General features: G+C 41.4%; 1 protein-coding gene across 1 annotated transcript; it reads left to right on the top strand.

Annotated features, from left to right (window-relative positions):
• Positions 1–13,336: 13,336 nt before the first annotated feature.
• On the top strand, positions 13,337–22,222 carry LOC125764478 (protein borderless). Its single transcript, XM_049428786.1, has 8 exons — positions 13,337–14,415; positions 18,987–19,209; positions 19,288–19,572; positions 19,645–19,793; positions 20,352–20,612; positions 20,688–21,123; positions 21,201–21,431; positions 21,498–22,222. Exons 1-8 carry the CDS (start codon positions 14,122–14,124, stop codon positions 21,734–21,736), a joined length of 2,118 nt encoding a protein of 705 aa, XP_049284743.1. The 5' UTR covers positions 13,337–14,121; the 3' UTR covers positions 21,737–22,222.
• Positions 22,223–23,096: the final 874 nt, after the last annotated feature.

Genomic DNA, 23,096 nt, shown 5'->3' with positions numbered 1-23,096 from the left:
TTCCAAAGCGTTGAAATACCTTCCGACTCTTTTTTCCCCCCACCTATCCTTCTTCTTCTTCACCCCGTGCTTCAGCTTTTTCCACCCATAATAAGACGGAAATGGGATCATTTATTTCATCCGTTGTTTATGGTAGTACGGGTTCCGCCGAGTAAGCATAATAATTCATCGCTTTGTTTTGTGCACCGAGCATCACACTTTTCGGCGGAACGCATAGCCCAACACACAGCCACACACAGGACAAAACAAACTGGACCGGTGCCATTTCTCCGTTGGGCATTTCCCTTGCCATTCGATTGAAAAAGAAAAAAGAAACCAACAGTGAATTTTGCAGGAAACTGCACCGAAGTTGGTCTTATATCAAAAGTCAAACCAGTACACTTCATCCAACTCGGGGCCAGGGCACGTCTATTGAGCAGAAGCTCGATGGAACGGGCACGGCCCTGGGATGAGCTTTACCGAAAGTGTTTTTCGGTTTCGTGCAAGAAGCACGGTTTGGGACCCGCGAATGCACTTCATTTTTCTGCACGGTTCTGTCATTTGTTTGCCAGCAGTTGCCCAGACACCGTTACGGAACGGTTGCCTCGGAAGGCATTGGGAGCTTTGGATATTTATTTTTGCCACTGCCCAAGCGATCCCTGCTGGCCTGATGGCACAATGGCCAGTACGACCGGAACTATGCATTGAGGTTGCACCGGTCGCAAGCATTTAATCCTCAAGCGTGAAACGCGAGCGGAAGACCAACATTCCTGGAAGCTGCCCGAATGGTCTGGGCACTGGAACGCGACAAGCTTAAAGTTTATCGGTGTTGGAATATTTCACGCCAACTGCCGAGTTTTCACTCTGCGTCTGCCGAGAGCGGCAGACGCAATAAGCAAAACCAATTTACCTCATTTGAGAATTGCGAAAAACGGACGCTGGAGGACAGAAACGAAGCTGGATGAAATCCGGCCGGCAAAGTGAAGTTGGTGTCGGTGATAAATATTTATTTGGTATTAAAATTACAAACGAACGCGAGACAAGGTGAAAGCAAGCATTAATTCAACCATGCCCAAGCTCGTAAGGTCACGCAGAAGAAGGGTCACGCTTTCTTGCCAACTCGACCAACTTCGGTTTGTATGTGTGTACACAGTGTAGCACGGTCTTACTCTATCACACTTAGTCTCTTTCCCCATCCCTGGCGTCTTGAGCACACTGTGCAAAGATGCTCGATCTAACTTGGTTCACTCCCCCTATTTTGGTTCGGTCCTAGATTTTAAGTCCTAAGAATGAGGTGCTTCCGCTTTGTCGTACTACAGAATGTCCACAAAAGCGCTAAGAGTATCCCATCCACAGCACTCAGTGACGTCGATACAGGTTTTTCCAGGGTTTTGCACGGAACGAAGGGAGGAAGGGAGTCGCTTGCAAACGGCCATCTTCGGTTGACGGAGCAATCCGGCCAAACGCTTACTTCACTGCGGGAAGATGATCCATTCTAATGAATGAAAACATGAATATCATCTCTTCATCGCGCTAGGATGATAAAATATGGAACACAATCCACGAACCAGGCCACATTCCCTGATGGAAGGGAATCCTTCGTAATGGACGTTTGCGGGTGTATGTGTGTGTGTGTCTGTGTTTTGTGCATCTTTTTGTAGGTCATTAAAAGTACAAAAATAGATGTACACATGCATGGGATGCTTGTGTCGCCTGTCAGTACGACATGTAAAAGCGACTGAAGGCTGAGGTTGAAATGTTTGCGTCTTTACAGTGTGATGCAAACAATTTGTTGTCTGTCTTATGAAAGCTTATATTTACCTTTTCTGAAGGGAATTTTTGGAGGGAGTAGTTTTCGTTTCAAATCCTAAATACCACCTTTCCTTACAAACGGTCATGTCAAGTCAAGGCAATTGCTCCTGGTATTCTTCCTTATCCCATTCATTATTAAAATGCTAATAGACAGTTCGTAAACGCTTGTTAAAACCGATCATTTACAAGCGATCTTTACCAGGAACAGGAGTTCTCCAAACCAATAAAGCGCCACTTGAAAATTCTTCAATAAATTAAGATCGCTTGACAGCAGATCAAAAGCTTAAACTATCTTATTTGAAGCCCGAAATGATCAGCTCGACCTTATAAGTCATTACACCAAGAAGAGATAAAGAAGATGATCTGTTTTGGTACGATCTCAACACCAACAACATAGAAAATATAAATAAAAAAAAAATAAAAAAAATATTTAAAAATTCCAATCCTTTCTGCCAATGTTTTGTCAATGGCTGTGCCTCGTAACACACTTTTCATTCACTAACGCTCATCAAAATACGAATGTACATTCAACCTCTAACGCGTTTTCCTCACTCTCTCTCTCTGTTTTTTCACTTTCTCTTTCTTGTTTCTCTCTCTCTCTCTCATCCTATCAGCGTGAGCTGCATATGATGATGGTCGTACAAAAATATAGTGCAGCGAACGATTTTCCGGTAAGCTTTACCACCACTGACGGACGTAGATGGAATCGTATCAACGTCAGTGGATTTTGCTGCAGTTGCATCAGCTCGGAAACCTTTGCATCTGCATCGCGGACACGCAACACTGGCACCCCCCGCCGGTGAGAATGGAAACCGATGGAAAGGGAAATTGAACCAACAACAACAACAACCACAAAAAAACGACTCCCGAACACACATTTACACCGGACGGAAGGAAAAATGGTAAAAAAGATAGAGCGGCGCGATAATGGCGAAAGTGTCAAGTGGTGTACCGGAACGACGGAATCCCTGCACCGCAACTGCATTAGAGACGGTGTAAGCCTTTCCACTGGATCGGCGCAAAACCGGTGCTGTCCATCCCGTTTCGGAGTGCTTTTAACTTGATGACCTCGTCGCCTGCAAGGCCGCATCCGTGTGAGACTGGTCCGACTGGTATGAATGTCGTTTAAGATTTTGGGGGCGAAGTGTAGGGGTTATGTTGTCAGTGTTTTTTTTTTTTTGTTGAAAACCTTTCTTTCGTGTCCATTCGACTGTTCGCCCTTTATTACTGTGCGCTCTGGTGTTCGGTGAAACTACCCGAACATAAAAGCGCATAACAGTGCTGGTCCATTGTGCGAAATGGAAGATTCTAAATGGATATATTTCGGTAACAAAAGCAAACGCAGAAGGTGGTTTCTAAGAAAAGTTTTCTCAGCAAGGGTCTAAGAGGTGCTGCGAATTTGCGACTGATTGCATGAACCGAGCGAGCGGATATTGCGAGGGAAGAATTTATATTGTTGTAAAATGAACAAGAATAACTTTCTTGTTAAGTTGTTTGAATGGTATTTTAAACGCTTTAGTTCTGCGGGGGATTTCGGGTAGTGAAAAGAGAAAGGAAACGAAGAAAAGCGTAAATTATTATAAGATAACGATAAGCATATTGAGAGCAATTGGCATGTTCATACTTCTTGAATTATTTACATTTGTTTTAAATCTAGTTTTAATTCAATTTCATCAGTTGGGCTCATTGAAGACTAATTTATCTCCTTTTTTCATCTGCTTTTATTATCATTTTCTCAAACTCGAAATATGTTTGAGTCTTTGCATGATTTCAAGCTGATGATCAAAGGAAATTAATTTGCTTAAATGAAAAATATTTTGTTCGAAAAAAAAAACTATTGACATCAGTATAAGCTTTGAAATAAGTAGGAGAGTTAATTTTTAATTTGTTAAATTATTATTGTGAATAAAAGTATGCACATCTACAGCGTATTAATCTGGCTCAGACGAAAGTCTGTGGCTGCGGCATTGGATTCCACGATGTGGATCACCTTCTGTGGTCCTGCGTGGAATTCGAAGCTGCGAGACCCTGCTTGATAAGCGCAGTCGAGGCCATCGGCAGACAGCCGGATACACCGATCCGGGATGTTTTGGCTTGCGGGGACCTGAGGTACATGAGGCTTGTCTTCCGCTTCGCCAGGGACAACGGTCTTATCCTTTGAATCCTATCCCTACTTTCCCTCCTTCCCCTTCCTACACCTATTGTTAGCCGTTGTGTCTATACATGTTTTTGTTGTAGTGCCTTAGCCAAGCCGTTGAGGAAACAGGCGTCTTCGAGGACAACACCAGAGCCGCAAAAGGGAGGCAGACCGGGTGTTTTGTGTTGTCCACAAAATTATAACTGTTCTTTGTTCGTTACAGTCCCGTGCAGGTCCCAAACAAAGAGTGACAAGATCGCTATTGGTGCACTCCATCACCATTTTCAACTACACCACCAACAATAGTAGCTCCAACATCAACCACTCTCCACAAATATACAACAATAAAAAGGAATACAATTAAGGCCACATAGCAACAGGACTTCGGACCATCCACAACAACAGTAACAACAAACTCAGCAATAGTCACAAACCCCAGAACCACAACCGAGCATGCCCGGGATAAGGCAAATTACAAGGAGGAAATGCCTTGCGAAAATTGTAATAACCTCAGCTGTCTGTGGCTGACAATACGGCAAAAGCCGTAATCATGTAATAAAATAAATAAAATAAAAGTAATTTTAAGTAATTTAAAACATACATTGCTGCAGAATAAATATTTTGAAATATTTAAAAAAAAATTAATAAGTGTATTTAATTGATTAATCACTTCTTATGAATTAAAAAAAAGCATTCAATGTGTTAGATAAACTTGAGGAAACAAAGGGATGTAAGTATACGAATGCTTAACATCGGTGAGCTTGATTGCATTCTACTTCAGAAACCACGAAAGAGAAGCTATAATCTTAGACTTTTATTCAGATCATCTCTTCAACACTTTTATCCTGCAATAGCTTAAACTGCATAACGAAAATAGATGGAACTAAAGCTATCAAACAGTGAGCAATTGATATGGAATTATATCCAAGCAAATGGTATCTGTATTTGGAATACCAAAAACACTCACAAAATTGAATTGCAAACTTACCAGTTTGAACATTTCAGCCACGTGTTTGGGGGTGCCGTTTTGATCATCGTAACAAAACATCACATTATTCCGTTCACAGAATCGATCGTTATCATCTCATAAATCTCCGTATCAATAATGCCTTAGCATGGTGCATGACGATTCATAAAAAGCACTTTTGAAGTATACTGGAGGGAGGAAAAAGTGGCCGAACAATGGAACCCAAAAACTAACTGTTGGCTGGTTTTACTACAACCAAATTCACTACTGTTGCATTTCCGACCGTTAGAGAGAGAGAGCGAGAGACAGAGAGAGAGAGAGAGAGAAAGAGGTTGAGAAACAGCAAAGCCATCGATTTATTGTGGGTTGATTTGGGTTGGGTGGGTTTTTAAAAAACGACATAAAACATACAATGATAGAAAAAGCATACAAAGCAAAAATATACAACAAATGCAAACAACACACAAAAACCACTACTCTTCACTACAAAACATACCACACAGCAGACTGTGAAGCAACGACCAAAGTGAGACGGATGTTTCAGGTTGAAGTGAACCCAACTCTGTGTGGTTTTGATGATGGTATGCGGTTTTTGTATGAATCCATATATTTCTTCTTTTTTTTATCAAAAAGTCAATACTTCATGTATGCACATTGAAGTGCACTCTCGAAGTGGAGCTTTTCCCCTCCTGTTTTTGCATTTTCCCACTTTTCCCGGTCAGCTACACCTTTTCGCTTTTGATAACTTATGACCACACTCGAAAGCTTTTCATAATTGAGCGTTCGCATCATGCCCGTGTAGTTTGGCATGGGATTGGTGGGGATGTATTATGTTTGGCTGTACGGCAAACGCAGGACGTCATTGGCGATAGGACACAAACCCGTGCTCGGGAGCGAACATAAACATGCCAACGGGAATGGTGTGGTAAGCTTTCTGATTAATGTTCTACCGCAAAAGGAAATGTATTTTCAACAGACACATACAAACTAATAGAAGGCAATGGGGGACGGGGAGAGAAAAAATGGTTCCAGCTCTTCGATGACCATCGGGACCCATGTCGCGGTAATGTCATGCATGTTTGATAGTTGTAGAAATGATGGTTGATGATGCACCGCCGGGCTGCCCGACCGTACTACGGTGCGAAGGGAAGGTGTAAATTCGTTCGATTCACCACTAATGAAAACCCATTTGGTTTTTGGAGAACCTAGTTTGTGCGGTTATTGGATTTAAGGTTCCCTTCAAGCCCCCCCCCCCCCCCCCCCCCCCTCCTCGGGTCGTCTATGTCCATTCCACAGTGGCGGAGTGTCTCATCAGTGATTTGAAGTGGAATTGATTTGAACATGTACTACAAAGCTTCTAATCGGTGGGTTGTCACCAACCGAAACACTTAACGTGCTGTTGAGGTTATACAATGTTTCAGCTTCTTTTTTTTGTTGATAACTTGTGATTGATTATAACCATGAAAGGGAAATATCGACGATTGGAATTGAAGTGAGATGAAAAATAATTATAAAAGATCAAAGACAGAAGTGTAGAAACTGATGAAATTATGTTGGAAACGAAAATAAGTATAAATGTTTATTTATGTTTTATGAAATATTTAAATTCAAGAATATGTTTAATTGTAAAGTAAATCCATTAACTTCACAGACAAAATTAAATTAAACAGAATTTACAAACAGATTTTAACAAATTTTCACTAAAATCTTTTCATAAGCAAAGCTTGTTTAAACAACCTTCGAATGGCGGTTAGAAGAAGTGTTAAAACCGCTAAGAAAACATTTGGTTCATCCCCATAAAAAGAACATTAAAAGATCTGTCAACAAATAAATTTGGCTGACTTTATTCATATTTCGATGATGAATTTAAAACCTTCAATTACACCCGAAAGTCATGTGGGTAGATAATATTGTTTTTCCCTTGTTCAAATGACGATTTTTTTTACTTACTTTTACTCTAAACGTTACTCTACCTAGTACGATCTCGTTTCGCTCTGATTATACCTACTACTAGAGGGGTATAATCAGCGTAAGCATAACTCCCGCCGCATGTATGTTATTTTTCATTCACTTTCCATGAAATTAGTTCGATTCACTGTGGAACCGGTCTAACCATTCGGCGGTACCCTTAAGCCGGCAAAAAAACGCTTCACATTCCGTAACCGTCCAGTTTGCAGGAAATGTTACCTCAGCTGAAACATGCCCGGCTCGATGTCGGGGCATATAAATTCCACACGCCAAAACCACCAAGGCACAGCTGTCAGCATCGGTCAGAGAAATTTGTCCACAAATGTCTGTTGCAATAATTCGCGGATTTACGCTTCACAGCAAATTCACAATCACATCGCCGTGTGCGTGTGCGGATCGGCGGATCCGGTGGCTACTTCAGATACCGTTGCACACACCGGGTTTGATAATTGTACGGTTGAGCTGTTTGCTGGATGATTATCATAATTTGTGCACGGTGTGTTCTCATGCTTGCCGCACGTAACACACGGACGCACGATGTTTTGGGGACGCAAACGTTCAACATGTTATTTGTCAATCGTTAGGTCGTTGTCATCGCGCAGTTTAATTTTCATGCGATCAGTCGGGTCAAATATCCGGCAAAATGACAGCGCAGCAGCGAAATGTGTGTTCACTTTCGGTGGCGAAGCACAAAGCGAGTCTGACCATGCCTGAACAATGACGAAATATTGGGTAACGTTGTTAAGTTTCGGGGGTAATTTCGCTTTATTCATACAATCACACACGGTATGTTGAAGTATGAATGGGAAAATTGTCAAACAAAAAAAAATCCACATTATAACAAACGATCTATTGCTGGAGGAAAAATTATGTATTGTATTTTTTTATTCAAGGTATATTGATAATCAAGGATGAAAGAATCAGAAAATTCTCATGCTTATAACTCAAGGTCGAAAATTTTTATTTATCTATTTCATTGTCAACTTTAACGAACGAAGTTTAACTTGTGTTCAGAAAACGGTTAAGAATTATCATTTATTATATTTGAGTAGAAAATGGCGTTATTCTCAACATATTTTTGAAGTACTCAGAAAAGAACACAAAAAGGTTTACAATTTTTTTGTTCTGATACAAATCCAAAGCTTTAACTGAGTCTTTCAACCATTCGCTGCTCATAGTAGAGGATATTGGGTTGGTCCCACCATGGGTTTCCTAGCATGGAAGATTTACTTAATCGTTGAATGTCTTTGTGTATCAAAGAATGATCTTTTTTCTATCATATCTACCGAAGAAATCAGACTACAACTGTCTTAATCACAATGTATATTTAATCAAATACATGAAGAAGTTGGTATTGATCAATACAAAAAGATCATTTGATTAAAATGTCTTCAAATGGTATGTGAGAAGTTGTAAACGACTAACAAAAAACTTAGTCCATCACTAATTGATAATAAAAATGAAGATCTCTGCTACATTCCATGGATAATAAACATTTCCAAACGTGGAATGAACTTTGACGCTAGTTCCGTGTTGCAAATAAAACGATTAACTGCAAAACCGAAGTAAGCGCTACACTTGATTCTCCGCATAACGTTGGCATATCTTGCCCGATTGCCCTAAAATCCACTTGACATGCTGCCAACATCGACAGGAACTCCATTCACCAGTAATGGAGTACATTTCACAGTCCATTCCGGTGACTTAACAGTACGCCTGGTGACCGAAAGTCACCCGGTTTCTGTTCAGCACAACCACAGCAAATTGCCTGTACCCGGTTCTATGTGTATGCCACTGCTATGTGCTCACCGGTCGGTGTTTCTCCTACATTCGTGAGCCATCATCGTGACTACACGGACCCAAACACACACACACCCACAGAAGGCAAAACCGGGTAAGGGCAACCGTGGCAACAGCAATTAGTTTTATGATGGCTGGCGTAAATTAACGACAGTTCACGAACTGTTTAGAAATATTTGTCGGGCTCGTACGAAATGGCTGTATATGGCGACTTGGTGAGTTCTGAGCCCCCGTATACCCCGGTACCTTGCCAGTGCAATGGAAGTGCATCGGATAAGGCGTATCGGAAGCGGAGGTCGACTCGAGCAGCATAAGTGTGCTTATGCTTTTCGGGGGAAGGTACTGCACAATGGAGGCAGTCAGTCGGGCCACTTACCGGTCGCTGGTTCGAGAAGTGAACGGGTTACGTCAGTACCGACGACGACGACGACGACGACAACACGTGAAGAATAAGACACGCAACGGCATGGGCAAGCAAATGTTGGCTGAGGGCGGATGCAGCAGTTGCTACTCAACTACACGGTCTGAAGATGACTATTGCGCTAGGAAACAGTGGTACAAACCGTTCGTTCATTCATGAGTAGGTGCTTGTGGGTTCCCGTCAGCTCTTCTATAGGCGATGTGGTGGACGAACATATAGGAAGCACGGCCCGGCGGTGCGGGAGTATCACATTCACATTCGCATTTTCACAGCCAAGTTCGCCAATGTGCGACCACAACCGCGATGATGTGTGTAGCGCAAGTAATTGCAATTTAGAGTTGTTTTCCAGAAATTGAATTCAATAATGATAAATTATTCACCGTTACTTGGTAGGGGTGAGGTGGGTGGGTGAGCGGAAGGAATGGACCGGGGTGAGGGGGGAAGGCATTCAGAATTGTTTGCATTACGTCGTGTACAAACCGACTGGATAGGTGTAAATTGAACGATTATGCAATCATTTGATTGGTATTTTGTTTTACAGGTGACTTTTTTGTGTGTTTGATGCATTTAATGCAATTGTTTTTCACCAAACAGCGCATCATGGGTACTGAAATTTACGATCATTAATGTTCAATAGAAACGCTAATTAACCGACAATGATATTAAGGGTGTGTTGTACAAAATAAATGATTTAGATTCAATCGGTAGTAAATTTGATATCATCAGAAAAATTGGTATAATGTTCTACACGGTTGCTAAACAAATGGTACATGCTCGTCTACCGAAAGTAAGGCATTGTTTACAAATTAGAGAAAATGCTAGTTAGAAATTAGAAATGCTTTTTCTCTAAGCTTATGATATGTAACATAAACACCTGCGCAAATAATTACTATTATCAAAAAAAGTATCATAAATTTGACGACAACAAAGTGTTTAAAAATACCTTCAAATATAAATTTTAAATTAAGTTTTTATCATTTTTTTTTTCTATATTCTTGCAAGTACCGCAACCGTAACCGTAACCATTGTTTTAATTCTAGAATGGCAATTAAATACCATAAAATTAAATATTTTTTATACACATAAAATAAATATACATAAAAGTTTTTTTCGTAATGATAAAATTTACACACTATAACAAAGAAAAATGGCTACACACCACTGTGTTAATCGAATAAGCAACAGCTTGCAAGATACTTGGCGAGCGAACAGCTTCCATTGCAGAAGATTCCAAAATCCGAATTTGATTGGATTCCTGTCTTCGGTTCGGCTAGCTATTTAACGTGGATTAGAATATTGATTCTCGGGCAGTGTGCAGTCGCCCGTCGAAGAATGGGATGGAAAATCGAAAAGAAAAAACACACAAGACAACAAAAAAAAAACGGAAAACGATCGAATCATCGAAATCCAATTGCTTTTCGGAAAGCAAAATCACTTCCACCGATTATAGCTTGCTAAACTGACAAAGTCCAACCAACTTCGCTTCTTTCTTTCTCTCTCTCTCTCACACACACACACTCTTCACTTATTTTATGTGATCTGTTTGTCTGCCTCACCCGGTATCGTACCGAATCCCGTATTTCGTTCTGGTCATTTACATAAGGTCCTTTACCACCCGAAGTCCCCATCGGTTCGGACAATTCGCTAGTTCGCGCATTGGTCGCAGCAACATGCCGTGATTACGCTTACGCTGACAGAACTTTCTTCATCATAGTTATTTACATGCAAATTATTGATTGTTTAAATGCAAATTTCACAAAACACTACCAACCAGCAAGGGGAAAGGATGGGATGTGAAGGAGAAGAAGCAAAGCTCGCTTCCATTCCTCCCTTCTTCCCCGACGCGGAATTCTTCGCTCCAACAGTAAAACACCAGGCTTCTCCATATCGTCGCGTCTCGCGTCTGTTTACCATCATGGATTAGGGAGTTTTATGCCTTTCAATTACGATTACGGGTTTCGTTCGGGAGTAGCAAGAAACAATTCGAAATGGGTCTGAAGATGGTGATGTTCTAAAACGCAATTTAAAACGCTTCAATGATGAATTTAAACAGACGACCGAAAGTGAGTTGGGTGCAACTGGTTGGGTAGGGAAAGCACCCAACTGGAGGTAGGGCGAAAAAAGGGAAAGGTAACTGTGGGCAGCAACACGTCTAGCCGTCCGTTGCATAATAACCAGCATCACCATCAGTAACATCGAAAGACACTATCAGTCGGGTCTGATCGTGCTGGCACGTGTCAACGTTGTTTACCAGGGAACAACGTTGGGGTGAGTTTTAAAATTTTCTCCCCCCAAAAAAAAGGAATAAAACCACTCCAGTTTAGTTTTTTTTTTTTTTGGTAGAAAAATAGTTGCACCTTAAGCGATGAGATTCTAGTCTCGTGCGACGATAGCTTAGGCCACTGATGCCACGCTCGAACTATCTTAATTGAATAATTTAAATTATGAGTCGTTCGAAGCCACGAAACCATGAGATTGGCACAGTCATTCACCTTCGCTCTAACCACCTTCAGTGTCAAACACACCCGGCCACCGGAACGGTACCGGGGGAGAAAACGGGAAGAGGCACACCGAGTCTTCTGAGATGGATAGGTGCGTTACGGGTTTTTTGGTGACGGACGAAAGAGTTTAATTAAACAATTTATGTTAATTGAAGGAAAACCGCGCTGATTCGATTCCCTCCCATCAAATCGAAGGCACGCCAAGTTTTGGTGTTGCGGACGAGTTGGGGATGGAAGGGAAAGTAAGCAGGAAAAGGAAAGAAGGGAAAGGGGAGGGTTCAAAAATTCCGCAACTTTTGATACTGGTTTTTTGGAAACTTCCCCTCGCAAAGGGGAGGGTGGGGTTTAAGTGGTGGAGGTGACCTATTGGAGAAAAAAGGGAGCATGATGAATTTCGGAAATCATGCCAGCGTAAGCGATATTTCGGAAAGTAAACTTCCATACCAGCGAAGGGTTAGTTTATGCTCGATTGAAGATTGAAGAAATTAGCCGTTCCAGGAAAACTTGGTTGGGCCGCTCCTTTTATTGATCGCTTTCGATCGCTAAGGAGTTGTGTGCTGCCAGCAATGATTTAGACTGTTGGATGATTGATGGTGATTGATGGTATTTTTGACAACCGTGATTTGCGGGAAAAATATCGCCCCGAAACGACCGGCAGGATGTATTGGTGTGCTGTTTACAAGTGTATTGTGCTGTGTTTTATTTTACGGTTTATTTTTATGTTTATAGTTGCATGTTTGTAACTGTTTTTTGCTTTGCTTTTTATGAGAATTTACTTTTTTTTAAATTATTAATAAGCTTAAAGGATGGGAGCTTGGATGAATATTTTATGTATGTGGTAAAACTGTATCACAATTTGTTTTATTCTCTTTGCCGATTTTTTTTTCAAATGTTCTAATTAATTTTGATTAAAGTAAACTGATTCTAATTTAATCTGTCTTTAAATTTTTTATTTCTTAAATCTTTTTTTAAATCTTTAATTTAATAATTTTAATAAAGCTGACAACTTTAATGATTTTTATCAATAAGTTATAGCAATTTGTACTCATTTAGAGTTTCGATAGTGTTTTACAAATGAAAGCAAAAATCGAAGAAAAAATATTATTTAGTAGAACGTTTTATATAGGGTTCGATAAAACCAAATCAAGTTGCAACCGATTTTGTTTATCACAACACACACAAAAAATCCCTCTCAAAGACCAATATTCCTTTGGAAAATTAAATTTTTCACTTATATTCTTTCCAACCAACCGTTTTGTTCCGAGTGAGCTGCGTTCCGTCGCGAATCAAAATTCCATCTCTAACGTAATGCTAATATGACAGCATTTCCGAAGCGTACCACGACCTCCCTCACCCATCCGGCCCCACCATGGATAAGCATCAACCCCCTCTTCCCCCTTTTCCTTCCCCCCAGGTCGATCGGATGGTTGTGTAATTGCGTTTTGTTTCATTTTACTGTCCAGTAGCTGTCACATAAGCTGCACCACCGTCCGACTATCCCATTCTAGTGCTTCTGCAACCATTATGGAGTCAGGTCTGTTTCCCTCTCTCTGTCTCTCTTTCATGCGCTCTTTGCTTCATGCACACTGCTTCTTCACTGACCAAACAAATGCGCTGTCATGTTATCAAACGAATCAACCCTAAATGCGATCGCTCCACCATCATCTTCATCCATGCACGCACACACACACATGTGTTTGTGTGTGCCTGTATGCGATTTGCGTGAGCTCAGCTCAGCTTTGTTCGGGATGCGTTGATGCTGTGGCGATCAGTAACGGATTGGAAGCCGTTCGCGATCGTGCGAACGTTCATGTGATCGGACGTATCAAAGTGCGTAAAAACACAGCAACACACGGGAAGATATCTTCGTTTGCGGCAAGACATTCTAATTCGATAACGTTTTTGGAGATAGCAAAAAAAAAGACAGAACCAATCATTCGGATAGGTGATGGTTGTATTTGGTTTCAACAAGGAACAGGTTAGAAGAATTCCTATATCTGCGTGCATCTCTAGAGCGTCGAAGCGTCGTCACGTACGGTGTTCTACTTCTATTAGCATAATCTCCAATAAACGGATCACGGTGAGCAAGGGAGACGTACGTTTACATAAGGTGTTCGTGTGTCCCGTCCAATCACACAAACGCGCAAGAAATTCACTAGTGATGCTGAAGCTAAAGGAATTAAAATAATTCAAACTCGGTACAGAGTAGCATCGTGTCGAGGGTGCTTTTTTGGAAGTGATGCTAAAAGTTTGTGATCATTCCGTTCCGAGTTATAGTTACAATTTCAAGTGTTGATTTGCTGTTTTAACTGATCCAGGGAGTGATCCAAACATCCGAGCACGAGTTCCTAAACAAATCTCTCCAACTAGTGAGGAAGTGTAAAACTTCCATCGCCCGGAAGTACGGCGGGACGGTACACGGGTGTGTACGTGTTGTGGTCCGGTTCTCGCCTCTTCTAGCAAAGTCTAGCCAGCGTGATAACCATCAATTAGGGCTAATGCAAATTACACGACCGAACGGGACGAGACCAGAACAATGATTAATATGCAGCAATTACTGATGACCGCGGTTCGGTGCAGCCGGTGGCCAGTGGGCGGTGACGCACTGGTACGCCGCCATCGTTGTCGTCCGTCCGGCAGTGTCGCCCACGTGTCGCTGCTGCTTGCGCTGCTGACGGTGTTCGGTGCGGTGAAACCCAGCCAAGGCTATCTGGATGACCGTCAGCCGGTGTATCTGGAGGCGAAGATCGGTTCGTACGTCATACTGGACTGTCCGGTTGATTTTCCCCAGGACGAACCCATACCGTACGTTCTGCACTGGAACAAAGATGTAAGTGTTTTTCTCATCCTTTTTGCCACATTGATCCAACGGGGAATAGGGGTTTGATAAAAAAAATTCAATTACGTCACGTTATTGCGATGTCAGGTATAAAAATCAACTCCACAAACAACCGACATTATCGATGAGGAACAACCATCCGGACACGTCAGTTTCCCAGACGATGGTCCGAAAATGGACGTTGTACGATCCAATTAATTTTGTGGTGTAAATCATTGTAAACGTAAACATTATCCCTTAACCTTACCCGTGGTCGTGGTGATGGGAGTTGTTGGTTTTGAAAATAACAAAATCCCACAGCATGGACCATAATATGGACCCCAAGATGTACAAAGTAATACACCGTCAGCTGTCGCGTGTGGCGTGTCTCCATTCTATTTCTTCCTCCAGCGGCGGTACGATCGCCACCTTCCAAGTGAGAATGCATTACCCGTCCTCCGCCCCCCTCGGGGGGAGTATCATTTCATTGACCGTAAAGTTTAAGGTCAAATTTATTATTATTTGTTTTACGCAACAGTGTGTTCTATGATGCGCTGCATCTATGATCCTCCATCCGTCTCGCTCGGTGCTTTATTTTTTCTAGATTCGTTTATGTTTTCTCTTTTTCCATTTGATCCGTTTTCCCTAACACTAGCATGCACGGCGTTCACAGATGCAACAGGAAGCCACCCCTAATCGATGGCCAACGCTGGGCTGGGAGGAGATGTGGCTTCTAATGGTTGACAGGCTGAAAACGTGACGTGCACGCGAACGCGACTGCATGCAACGAATTGCAATACCGTGAACCTGGTGAAGGTTTTCGCGTGTGACCGGGTGAAAGATACACAAACAAATGCCCAACACTACCCAACACTCCTTCCCCTTCTAAACAAACTCCAAAGACCACCCTCTAGCTTAACCATTTGCGATCCGTGGTGAAAATACGGATGATGGTTTTATGGGCACGCTGCATTTTAGTGCACACTTTCGCTCGGGCTATTGTGCGGGATGCGATAACGTTTTATGACGTTTTCATTTATCGCCACTCGTTTGTGACTTCCCTTTTGCCATGCCCCCCCCCCCCCCCCCCCCCACAAAAGCCAAGGGGGTGTTTGTAACGGATAATAACGGGCGAAAGCTCGGTTTAAAACCTTGTGTGACACAAAATGGCTGTGTACGTGCGGTGTTTTATGGTGCAAAAGATGAATTGTTTTATCGCAGATTATGTACGGGGCGTGAATTAAATGCCAACCTGCCCCACCCGGATGGAGGTGGGTTTTAAGCTAAATCGATTAACTTTGTCTATCGATTGAGTGTCTTTTTTAAGAGGCTTTAAGCCCTAATCGCTATTGTTGCGACTTGGTTTTTTAAAATGCTTTCGTGCAGAGAATGTAACCAAGCATTTAATCTTTGTTGTCAATTAGTACGGAAAGAGCAAGCGTGCTTCTTGGAAATGTTTCCTAATAAAACTTCACAGGATAGATTTGAGCTTTATTGTGCGTGATATATCGTACGACAACATTGATCCATAAAGATTAGCAAGTTAATCTTAATTGGTTTAAATTTTTGCAAACGACAACTGATAAACATCAACATCATTTTATCCCTTTCATCCCTTTGAAGAACGAATAAGATGAATAAGTTTAAAAACTTTAAAAGGATAAAAAATTTCCTCTAAAATGTCCAATAGTTGCAGGTGCCTTCACTAAATCCAGTTATACGTAGATGTTTAGGTCAATTCTGACAGTTCCGTTAGAGTGATGGAATGTCAAACTGCCATACAACATGAAAGATTTACTGTGAATAAATACTATTTCAGTTGTAAGTATGATCTTTTGGTTTACAGTAAAAAAAAGTCTAACAAGAAAAATATTAAAGTCACTTAAAACTGTTTATTACAATTAAGATATTTCTGTAGAAAACTTGAAGAAATTGTTGCAAGGATCATATGCAATGGCTTATTATAATCTCTGGTAATTATTTTATCCGTTTATTATCGTCCATTTAAAAATTGTTGTTCTTTCTATTTTGAACGATCTCTAATTGATGTTTAACGTGCAATGTTTAATTTATTGGAATTTTTCCCCTTACTAACTACAGAAAATATAAAAATATCTAAATGTTATAACTAGCTATCGCTGTTCTCAGAGGGAAAACAGCTAGACAGGGAAAGTAATAAGAGATCAGGGTGGAAGAATGAGACGAGAAAGGAAAGCGGATATTTATGAATTAAAATAAGATAAGTTAGAAGAGGAATTAAAGCCGTATACAGCGGTACGGCAAAGGATCTTTGTAACAAAAAAAGGATAAAATGGATTCCAACACTATCTTATCATTTTGAGAAATATGATTCTAGCTTATTACAATTGATTTATTGTAAATTATTATTTAACTTGTTATAAAATATTCCCAAAAGAAAAATAGTATTTAACCTAAATGTTGTTATTTCATAAACAATTTTATATGTTTAAAGCTCGTAAACTTGAACAATCGTCTTCCTACAAAATCATCTAGCATAGATCCTTTCACACCACACGAATTACTGATCCCCCCATTGATTGCTTTTGAGCGTCACAGCTGTACAAGCAAAGCAAATGTTTATTTTCACTTGAAATCAACGTGGTTCCAGGGCAGCCTATAGACATCGCTCTCCGTAACATTTTGCCCGTATAACAGCAGAAAAAAAAGAACCGAACTGTTTCTATCGGCTCAGAAACACTCACAAAAGTTTTGTCCATTTCCTTCAACTGTTTTCTTGCTTTAATACCAAACAAACAGATAGGAAGGAAATAAACAATCACTCGGAACGCGCAAATGATTACCATTTTCACCTCCGCCCGTGCATCAACGGGTGATGGGGTTTATGGGGGGGAAAGGTAGCACACTGGCCGCCAGGCAGTGGATCGTAATTAGCAAAAGCGCACGCGAGTCGCATTAATTTGCGCTCAAAACACTGGAAGCAAAAATCAATTCGCGAACCGTTGCGCATCCACATTCGGACGCTGGATGGCGTTGCGTCGGCTCGCTTCCGGTGCCCGGATTCATGTTTTGCACGCGAACACAAAGAGATAAAGAGGGATGGAGCAAAAACGCGAGGAGGAGAAGATACCCGGGGCAGGTTTATGCAAATGCAAATGAGAAATCTTGTGCAGCGGTTTTTGGTTGACAGCCGGCGGTTGCAATCGAACGGATAGTTGGGTGACGAATATGGTGGATAGTTGGATAATAATGGAAGAAACATACATTTCGGCTAGCGTTTGGATTGTTCGTGTGTTTGCGTATGACACTAATTGAAACCGTCACCGAATGTGGATATACTGTGTGGCTTTTTTGGGGCCATAATGAAGGCTTGATGTGTGTTACATTGATTGTAACGTTTTTTTTATTGTTACTTAGTTCGCCATTATGGAAAAGTTTTTGCTAACCCACTGTTATATTTATTATAAGGCATGAGTTAAGCAATACTTATTACCATTAAGATTAATAAATTCATGGAAAATAAATTAACATAATTGTTTTACTCAAATCTCTCTCAATAATCCCAAACTTAACTAGATCTCTTTTATGGCATCAAGTTGTAAAAATGTCCTCAAAGTTCTTCGTTAAATGGCTTTAAAATAAATTGCAACACCACTGATACGATCAGCCAAAATTAGCTGCAATAACCTTGAGTTCCACTTTCGGCCGATCCGTCAGCCGGCCATATTTGCCATTCCGAGCGAGATCAACCAGGTCCCGTGCTTAACCGATGTGCATATGTTCCCACCCGTCCGACTTCCATTACCAGCCCGTCCAGTTCGTAGGGAGTTTGCCAGCTTATGGTTGGCTTAAATGATATTGTCAATAAATTCATTACCATTTCTAAGACAGCATGACCTTAATTCGATAATGAATGGGATGCTGCGGTCAGGTCGCCATTTTCGCTTTGCGCAGCCGGAGTCGCGGGTGCCCAATGACAGCCGCTCTAGCGTTGGGTTCCGTTTGCCAATTTAACGGGATGAGCCATCGTTTAACAAAACCGTGCCGTGGTACCGGGTTTTGTACCGTTTGTGACCGGCCGGAACCGTTCCATTTCTGTGGCAATGGCAATTATCATTTCATTTGCCCCGACAGCAAACCGGCCCGGGGGGGGATAGTGCCGGGCGGTGCATGGCGAAAACGTGAAGAAAGGATAAGACCAGATGACTATCTTGACACCCATGCAGTACCGGTCACTTTGGACCGGTTGATGTGGTTCCGACGGGCGACGAAGCGTTGCGTGTTTTCGCATGAAACATTGGATTGCTTTCGAATGGATTGTGGTACATTTTCTCATGCCATTTTGTGTGGAGAGTTCAATGTAGCATTAATCATAATTCTTCGTTAGATTAACCGCTTGACACTTATTACACTTGTAACAACTTCTTTTCTAATCCATTTTGATCGTTGATCGTTTGGTGGCGTGAGATATTGACGTTACTCTTGACAAAAAAATCATGCTGTCAGTGAACGAAATATGTCCTAAATAATTGTTTTTTTAATCATTTTTTTCCCAAATAGCTATATTAAAATATTTGCATTCAATTTGTTTCCCCTTTCAACAGAACAAACCCGTTTTCACACTGTACGACGGTGTCCTTAATGCTTACGAAACCTTCATTGGACGAGTAACTCTGCTAAACAACGACATTCTGTACGGCAAAGCGTCGCTCAATCTCACCTCAATACGCGAAAGCGACAACGGTTGGTACGAGTGCAAAGTGATCTTCCCGAACCGTGTGCCGAACAAGCGCAACAATGGCACCTGGTTTCACATTTCCGTGCTAGGTATGAACGCCAGTCAAAACTTGTGTTTTAAACAAAACGATTAAAAAACCAGAACAATCAATTTCCATCACAATACAGGCGGCACCTTGTTGCGCATTCCACCCGTCAACCAAACCGTGCTGGAAGGTGATCCGGCATTTTTCCACTGTGTCGTACAGAACCCGGAAACGATGTTCGTCGAATGGTACAAGGACAATGTGTCACTGCTGGAGTACTATGATCTGTCGCACCGTTCGATGATGGGTCCGGACGGGAGCCTTACGATCAACCCAACGCAGATGAGCGATCTTGGATTCTTCACCTGTGAGGTGCGAAATACCGCCAACGATACACAATCGGCCAGTGCGTACTTGAATGTGCAGTGTAAGTAGGAACCGGGTTTTCGAGTACTCCTTGAGGAGAATATTCTTCATCATTTCTTGGTGTTTTTTACAGATAAGGCGAAGGTGGTTTACGCACCGAAGGAGGTATATATTCCGTTTGGTGAGTCAGCTGTGTTGGATTGTCATTTCCGATCGAACCCGCCGTTAAAGAATCTTCGGTGGGAAAAAGACGGTTTTCTGTTTGATCCGTACAATGTACAGGTAAGGTTGGTAGAGATATTGTCGATTGTTAGAGGAACATTTTGAGAGATTTTGTCAGTTTAATGTTTCCTCAGAATTTTGAATACCAAGTACTCTGAGTTTTCTCAGAGTCTTGAGTGAGTACCAACTCACTTTAAACCGTGCGGGTAATATAAAGATCATAGAAATCTCCAACAATGGAGATGTGAATATAATCTATACTTAGTACATCTACTTTCGACCATCGAATGTAAAATCCGAAACTATCTTCCTGAGTTAGGTTATACAAGATAGTCTGGAGGAATTCCCTCAGTCTTCAATTAAACTTGAATGTTTTTGATAACATGTTGAATAAGGATTGTTTGAAGAACTCTGGATATTTCTTGACTATTTAGCCATTTAGGATATACAAGAGTACTGAGTAGATCAAAATTGATAAGTTTGGAAAATTGTACAGCTTCGTAACTGGCAACTAGGCATAGTTCAAGCTTCATTGTGGTCGATCTTTACCTAGGAGATCGTTGCTGAGGAGAATATAGAATATAATTATGTCGTCTTACTTATGAAACATGGTTTCAGGGTGTGTTTTACAATCGCAACGGTAGCCTTCAGTTTGACAAGGTGGATGACTCACACGCGGGTCGGTATTCCTGCACACCGTACAACGATCTCGGTACCGATGGTCCATCCCCGATAATTAATGTGATCGTACAGAGGCCTCCATTTTTCACGATCAAACCAAAGCTCGTGTACGTCACCAAGATGGGCGGAACGGTCGAGATGCACTGCGATGCTCGTGATCGTGACGGTTATCACGTGCCACATATAGCTTGGGTCAAGGTAAGACGCTCTGCACCCTGATCATACGTTTGTGCAAAATCTAATATTAATGCCTTGTTTTCGATCGCCATTTAGAAAGATGGAAGTCTGCTACCGTACGGTCGGTTTTCCTTTAATGGAGGAAACATAACAATCGAAGATATTGTGGAGTCGGATCGAGGAATCTACGGTTGTCAGGCGACAAATGAGGCCGCTACGGTAACGGCTGATGCGGAGATTATGATTGAAAATGTATCGCCGAGGGCGCCGTATAATTTGACCGGTAACAGTACCGATACGTCCATTACGATTCGTTGGGCACCGGGATACATTCGTCAGTATCTGGAGTACATCATCTGGTACCGGTTAGCCGATGCACCGGAATGGCGAACGTTGAAGGTAAGCAACAAGCACATTTTGGAAGCGACGATCACCAACTTACAACCGGCGCGAGAGTACGAGTTTATGGTGCTGTGTCAGGACAACTATGGCGATGGGATGTTTAGCAAAGCATTCCGCTACTTCACAAAACGTAAGTATTGTATCTACCCTTTCTGAGAGTTCTTTCCATTCAAAAGACATTAATGTTTGTGGGATATTGTTCTAAAGCGACTGAGTTTGAGCAACCGGAAAATGGACTGCAAGATGCACTGCTCCAATTTAGCCAGATTGGATCACCAAGGAACTTCATCGTACACAAAGAGGAGGATCACTATGTGGCACGCTGGGAACCGCCGGAGCTGGGATTGGATCAGCTTCGTTTCTACATTCTACGTTGGTGGATCGAACCGAAGCACAAACTGTACGGAAGTGCGGAAACATCCGAGACGGAATATATTCGTAAGTGGCAGACTTTAAACTGAACTACAGCATACAAAACTTCAACCATTTTTGTTCTTCCTACAGTCGACAACCTGGACGAGGACATACTGTACACGTTCCAGGTGTTTGCACTATCGACGACCAACTACACGAGTGGCAGCAACGAGATTGATTTGTACGTTTATCCTTACCGGCGCGTCAAGGTGATGACGGTCAGTGGCGTGCTTATATTGCTGTTCTGTCTTGCGGTCATCAGCATACTGCTCTACATGAAGCGGAATCGAATTCGGAAGCTGCGTGAAGCGGAAAACGTAAAAATATGAAACACTTACACGTAAAGTCACCACACACCAAACATACATCCCCGAAGCTTCGTACGGGATCAAAAAAAAGTTTCATTTTTTGTTTTAACCTTTTTGGGGATGAACTCCAATCGTGGTTAGGTTGGGTCACAACAAATACACACCAATGTCCCGACGTCTCGATACTGACCTGCCGTAAATCAGCTGCCTTTTCCCGGTGAGTAGAAGTAGTGCTAGTAGCAAGCGTACTCGTTGCTCGTAGACATTCGTTTAGGAAAATAAAAGCAAGAACTGTTATGCACGGGCCTATACATAAAACAATATTAATCGAAACCGTTGCAGTTGCTGTACTATGCTAGAGAGAACAGAAGAAAGGAAGAAGAAAAAATAACGAAAAACAAATAATTACTATCGTGAAATAGTAGAACGTTCTGTTTGTTTGTTTTTGTTTAGTGCGAATCAATGAGATCTTGTCATTACTAATAATAAACGAATTAAAGATAAGAACATTTGCATGTTTTCGTTTTTTTAAATGGTTTAAAAATGCTTTTTTTGAAAGAATTAAAATGAAAACAATTCGGAAAATATTTTTATTTAAAACAATGCATTTAATCAAAAATATTGTGAAATAGCATTTATTTTTTTGTTTGGCTTTCTTTACTTTTACAATCAAAATTAAGAGTACATTAGAACATCCTTTTTGAGGTTTTTTTTTAAATAAGAAATTAACTTCAAACAACTTAAGGCAAGTATTAAAAATTGTAATATGTTTGCTTACAAATTTTTACTTCTTTGAAACAAAAAAGAGCCACTTATGTACTCATCATCAAAAGTTAGTTCCCTGAGTACCTTTAGCGAAACCAGGAAAAGAATGGTTATGATTTCCCCATAATGGGTTTGAACTTTACACGAAGGAAAGCGTTACACTGTATTTTTAATTTTAAAACATCAACATTTTCCGTAACGCTTGCCACCGTCATGGGAAAATTTTTAATCAATTATTCAAAGCCGCGAATAAACGACCATTATTTCGTGCATGTTTTGCTGCTATCACACGAGCACACGTGGCTGTAACAGAAACCATTCTTGCAAGCATTATCGAGCAGCCACTTCATCGGCATACCGGGGTAGCGTTCGTACGCCGCTCCAGTCTGAACAATGGCTCATGAGGATGCCAATGATATTGGGCGATGAGAACGATGATGCTGACGGTTATGATGCTTATGTTAATGCAGTGTAGCACAATGAAACGGAGAAAATAAACTAATGGCAACAAAATTGAGTTCAGCAAGCTCCCTTTACAATGCTTTCCGGGCGGCCATGTTTGAACGGGAAAGAAGCATCATGGCTGTACATGATGTACAAAAGGCTTTGAAAGCTT

The sequence above is a fragment of the Anopheles funestus genome, chromosome 2RL (assembly GCF_943734845.2).
Source record: "Anopheles funestus chromosome 2RL, idAnoFuneDA-416_04, whole genome shotgun sequence".
Lineage (NCBI taxonomy): Eukaryota > Metazoa > Arthropoda > Insecta > Diptera > Culicidae > Anopheles > Anopheles funestus.
Note: the sequence above shows the minus strand (reverse complement) of the source record. Positions and strands in the feature narration are given on the sequence as shown.

Bases quoted from the DNA above. Each gene is read 5' to 3' on its own strand.
- LOC125764478 (XM_049428786.1), top strand. From the start codon at position 14,122: ATGATTAATATGCAGCAATTACTGATGACCGCGGTTCGGTGCAGCCGG. The intron at 14,416-18,986 runs GTAAGTGTTTTT...CCCTTTCAACAG, and splicing joins TTCTGCACTGGAACAAAGAT to AACAAACCCGTTTTCACACT. The intron at 21,432-21,497 runs GTAAGTGGCAGA...TTCTTCCTACAG, and splicing joins ATCCGAGACGGAATATATTC to TCGACAACCTGGACGAGGAC.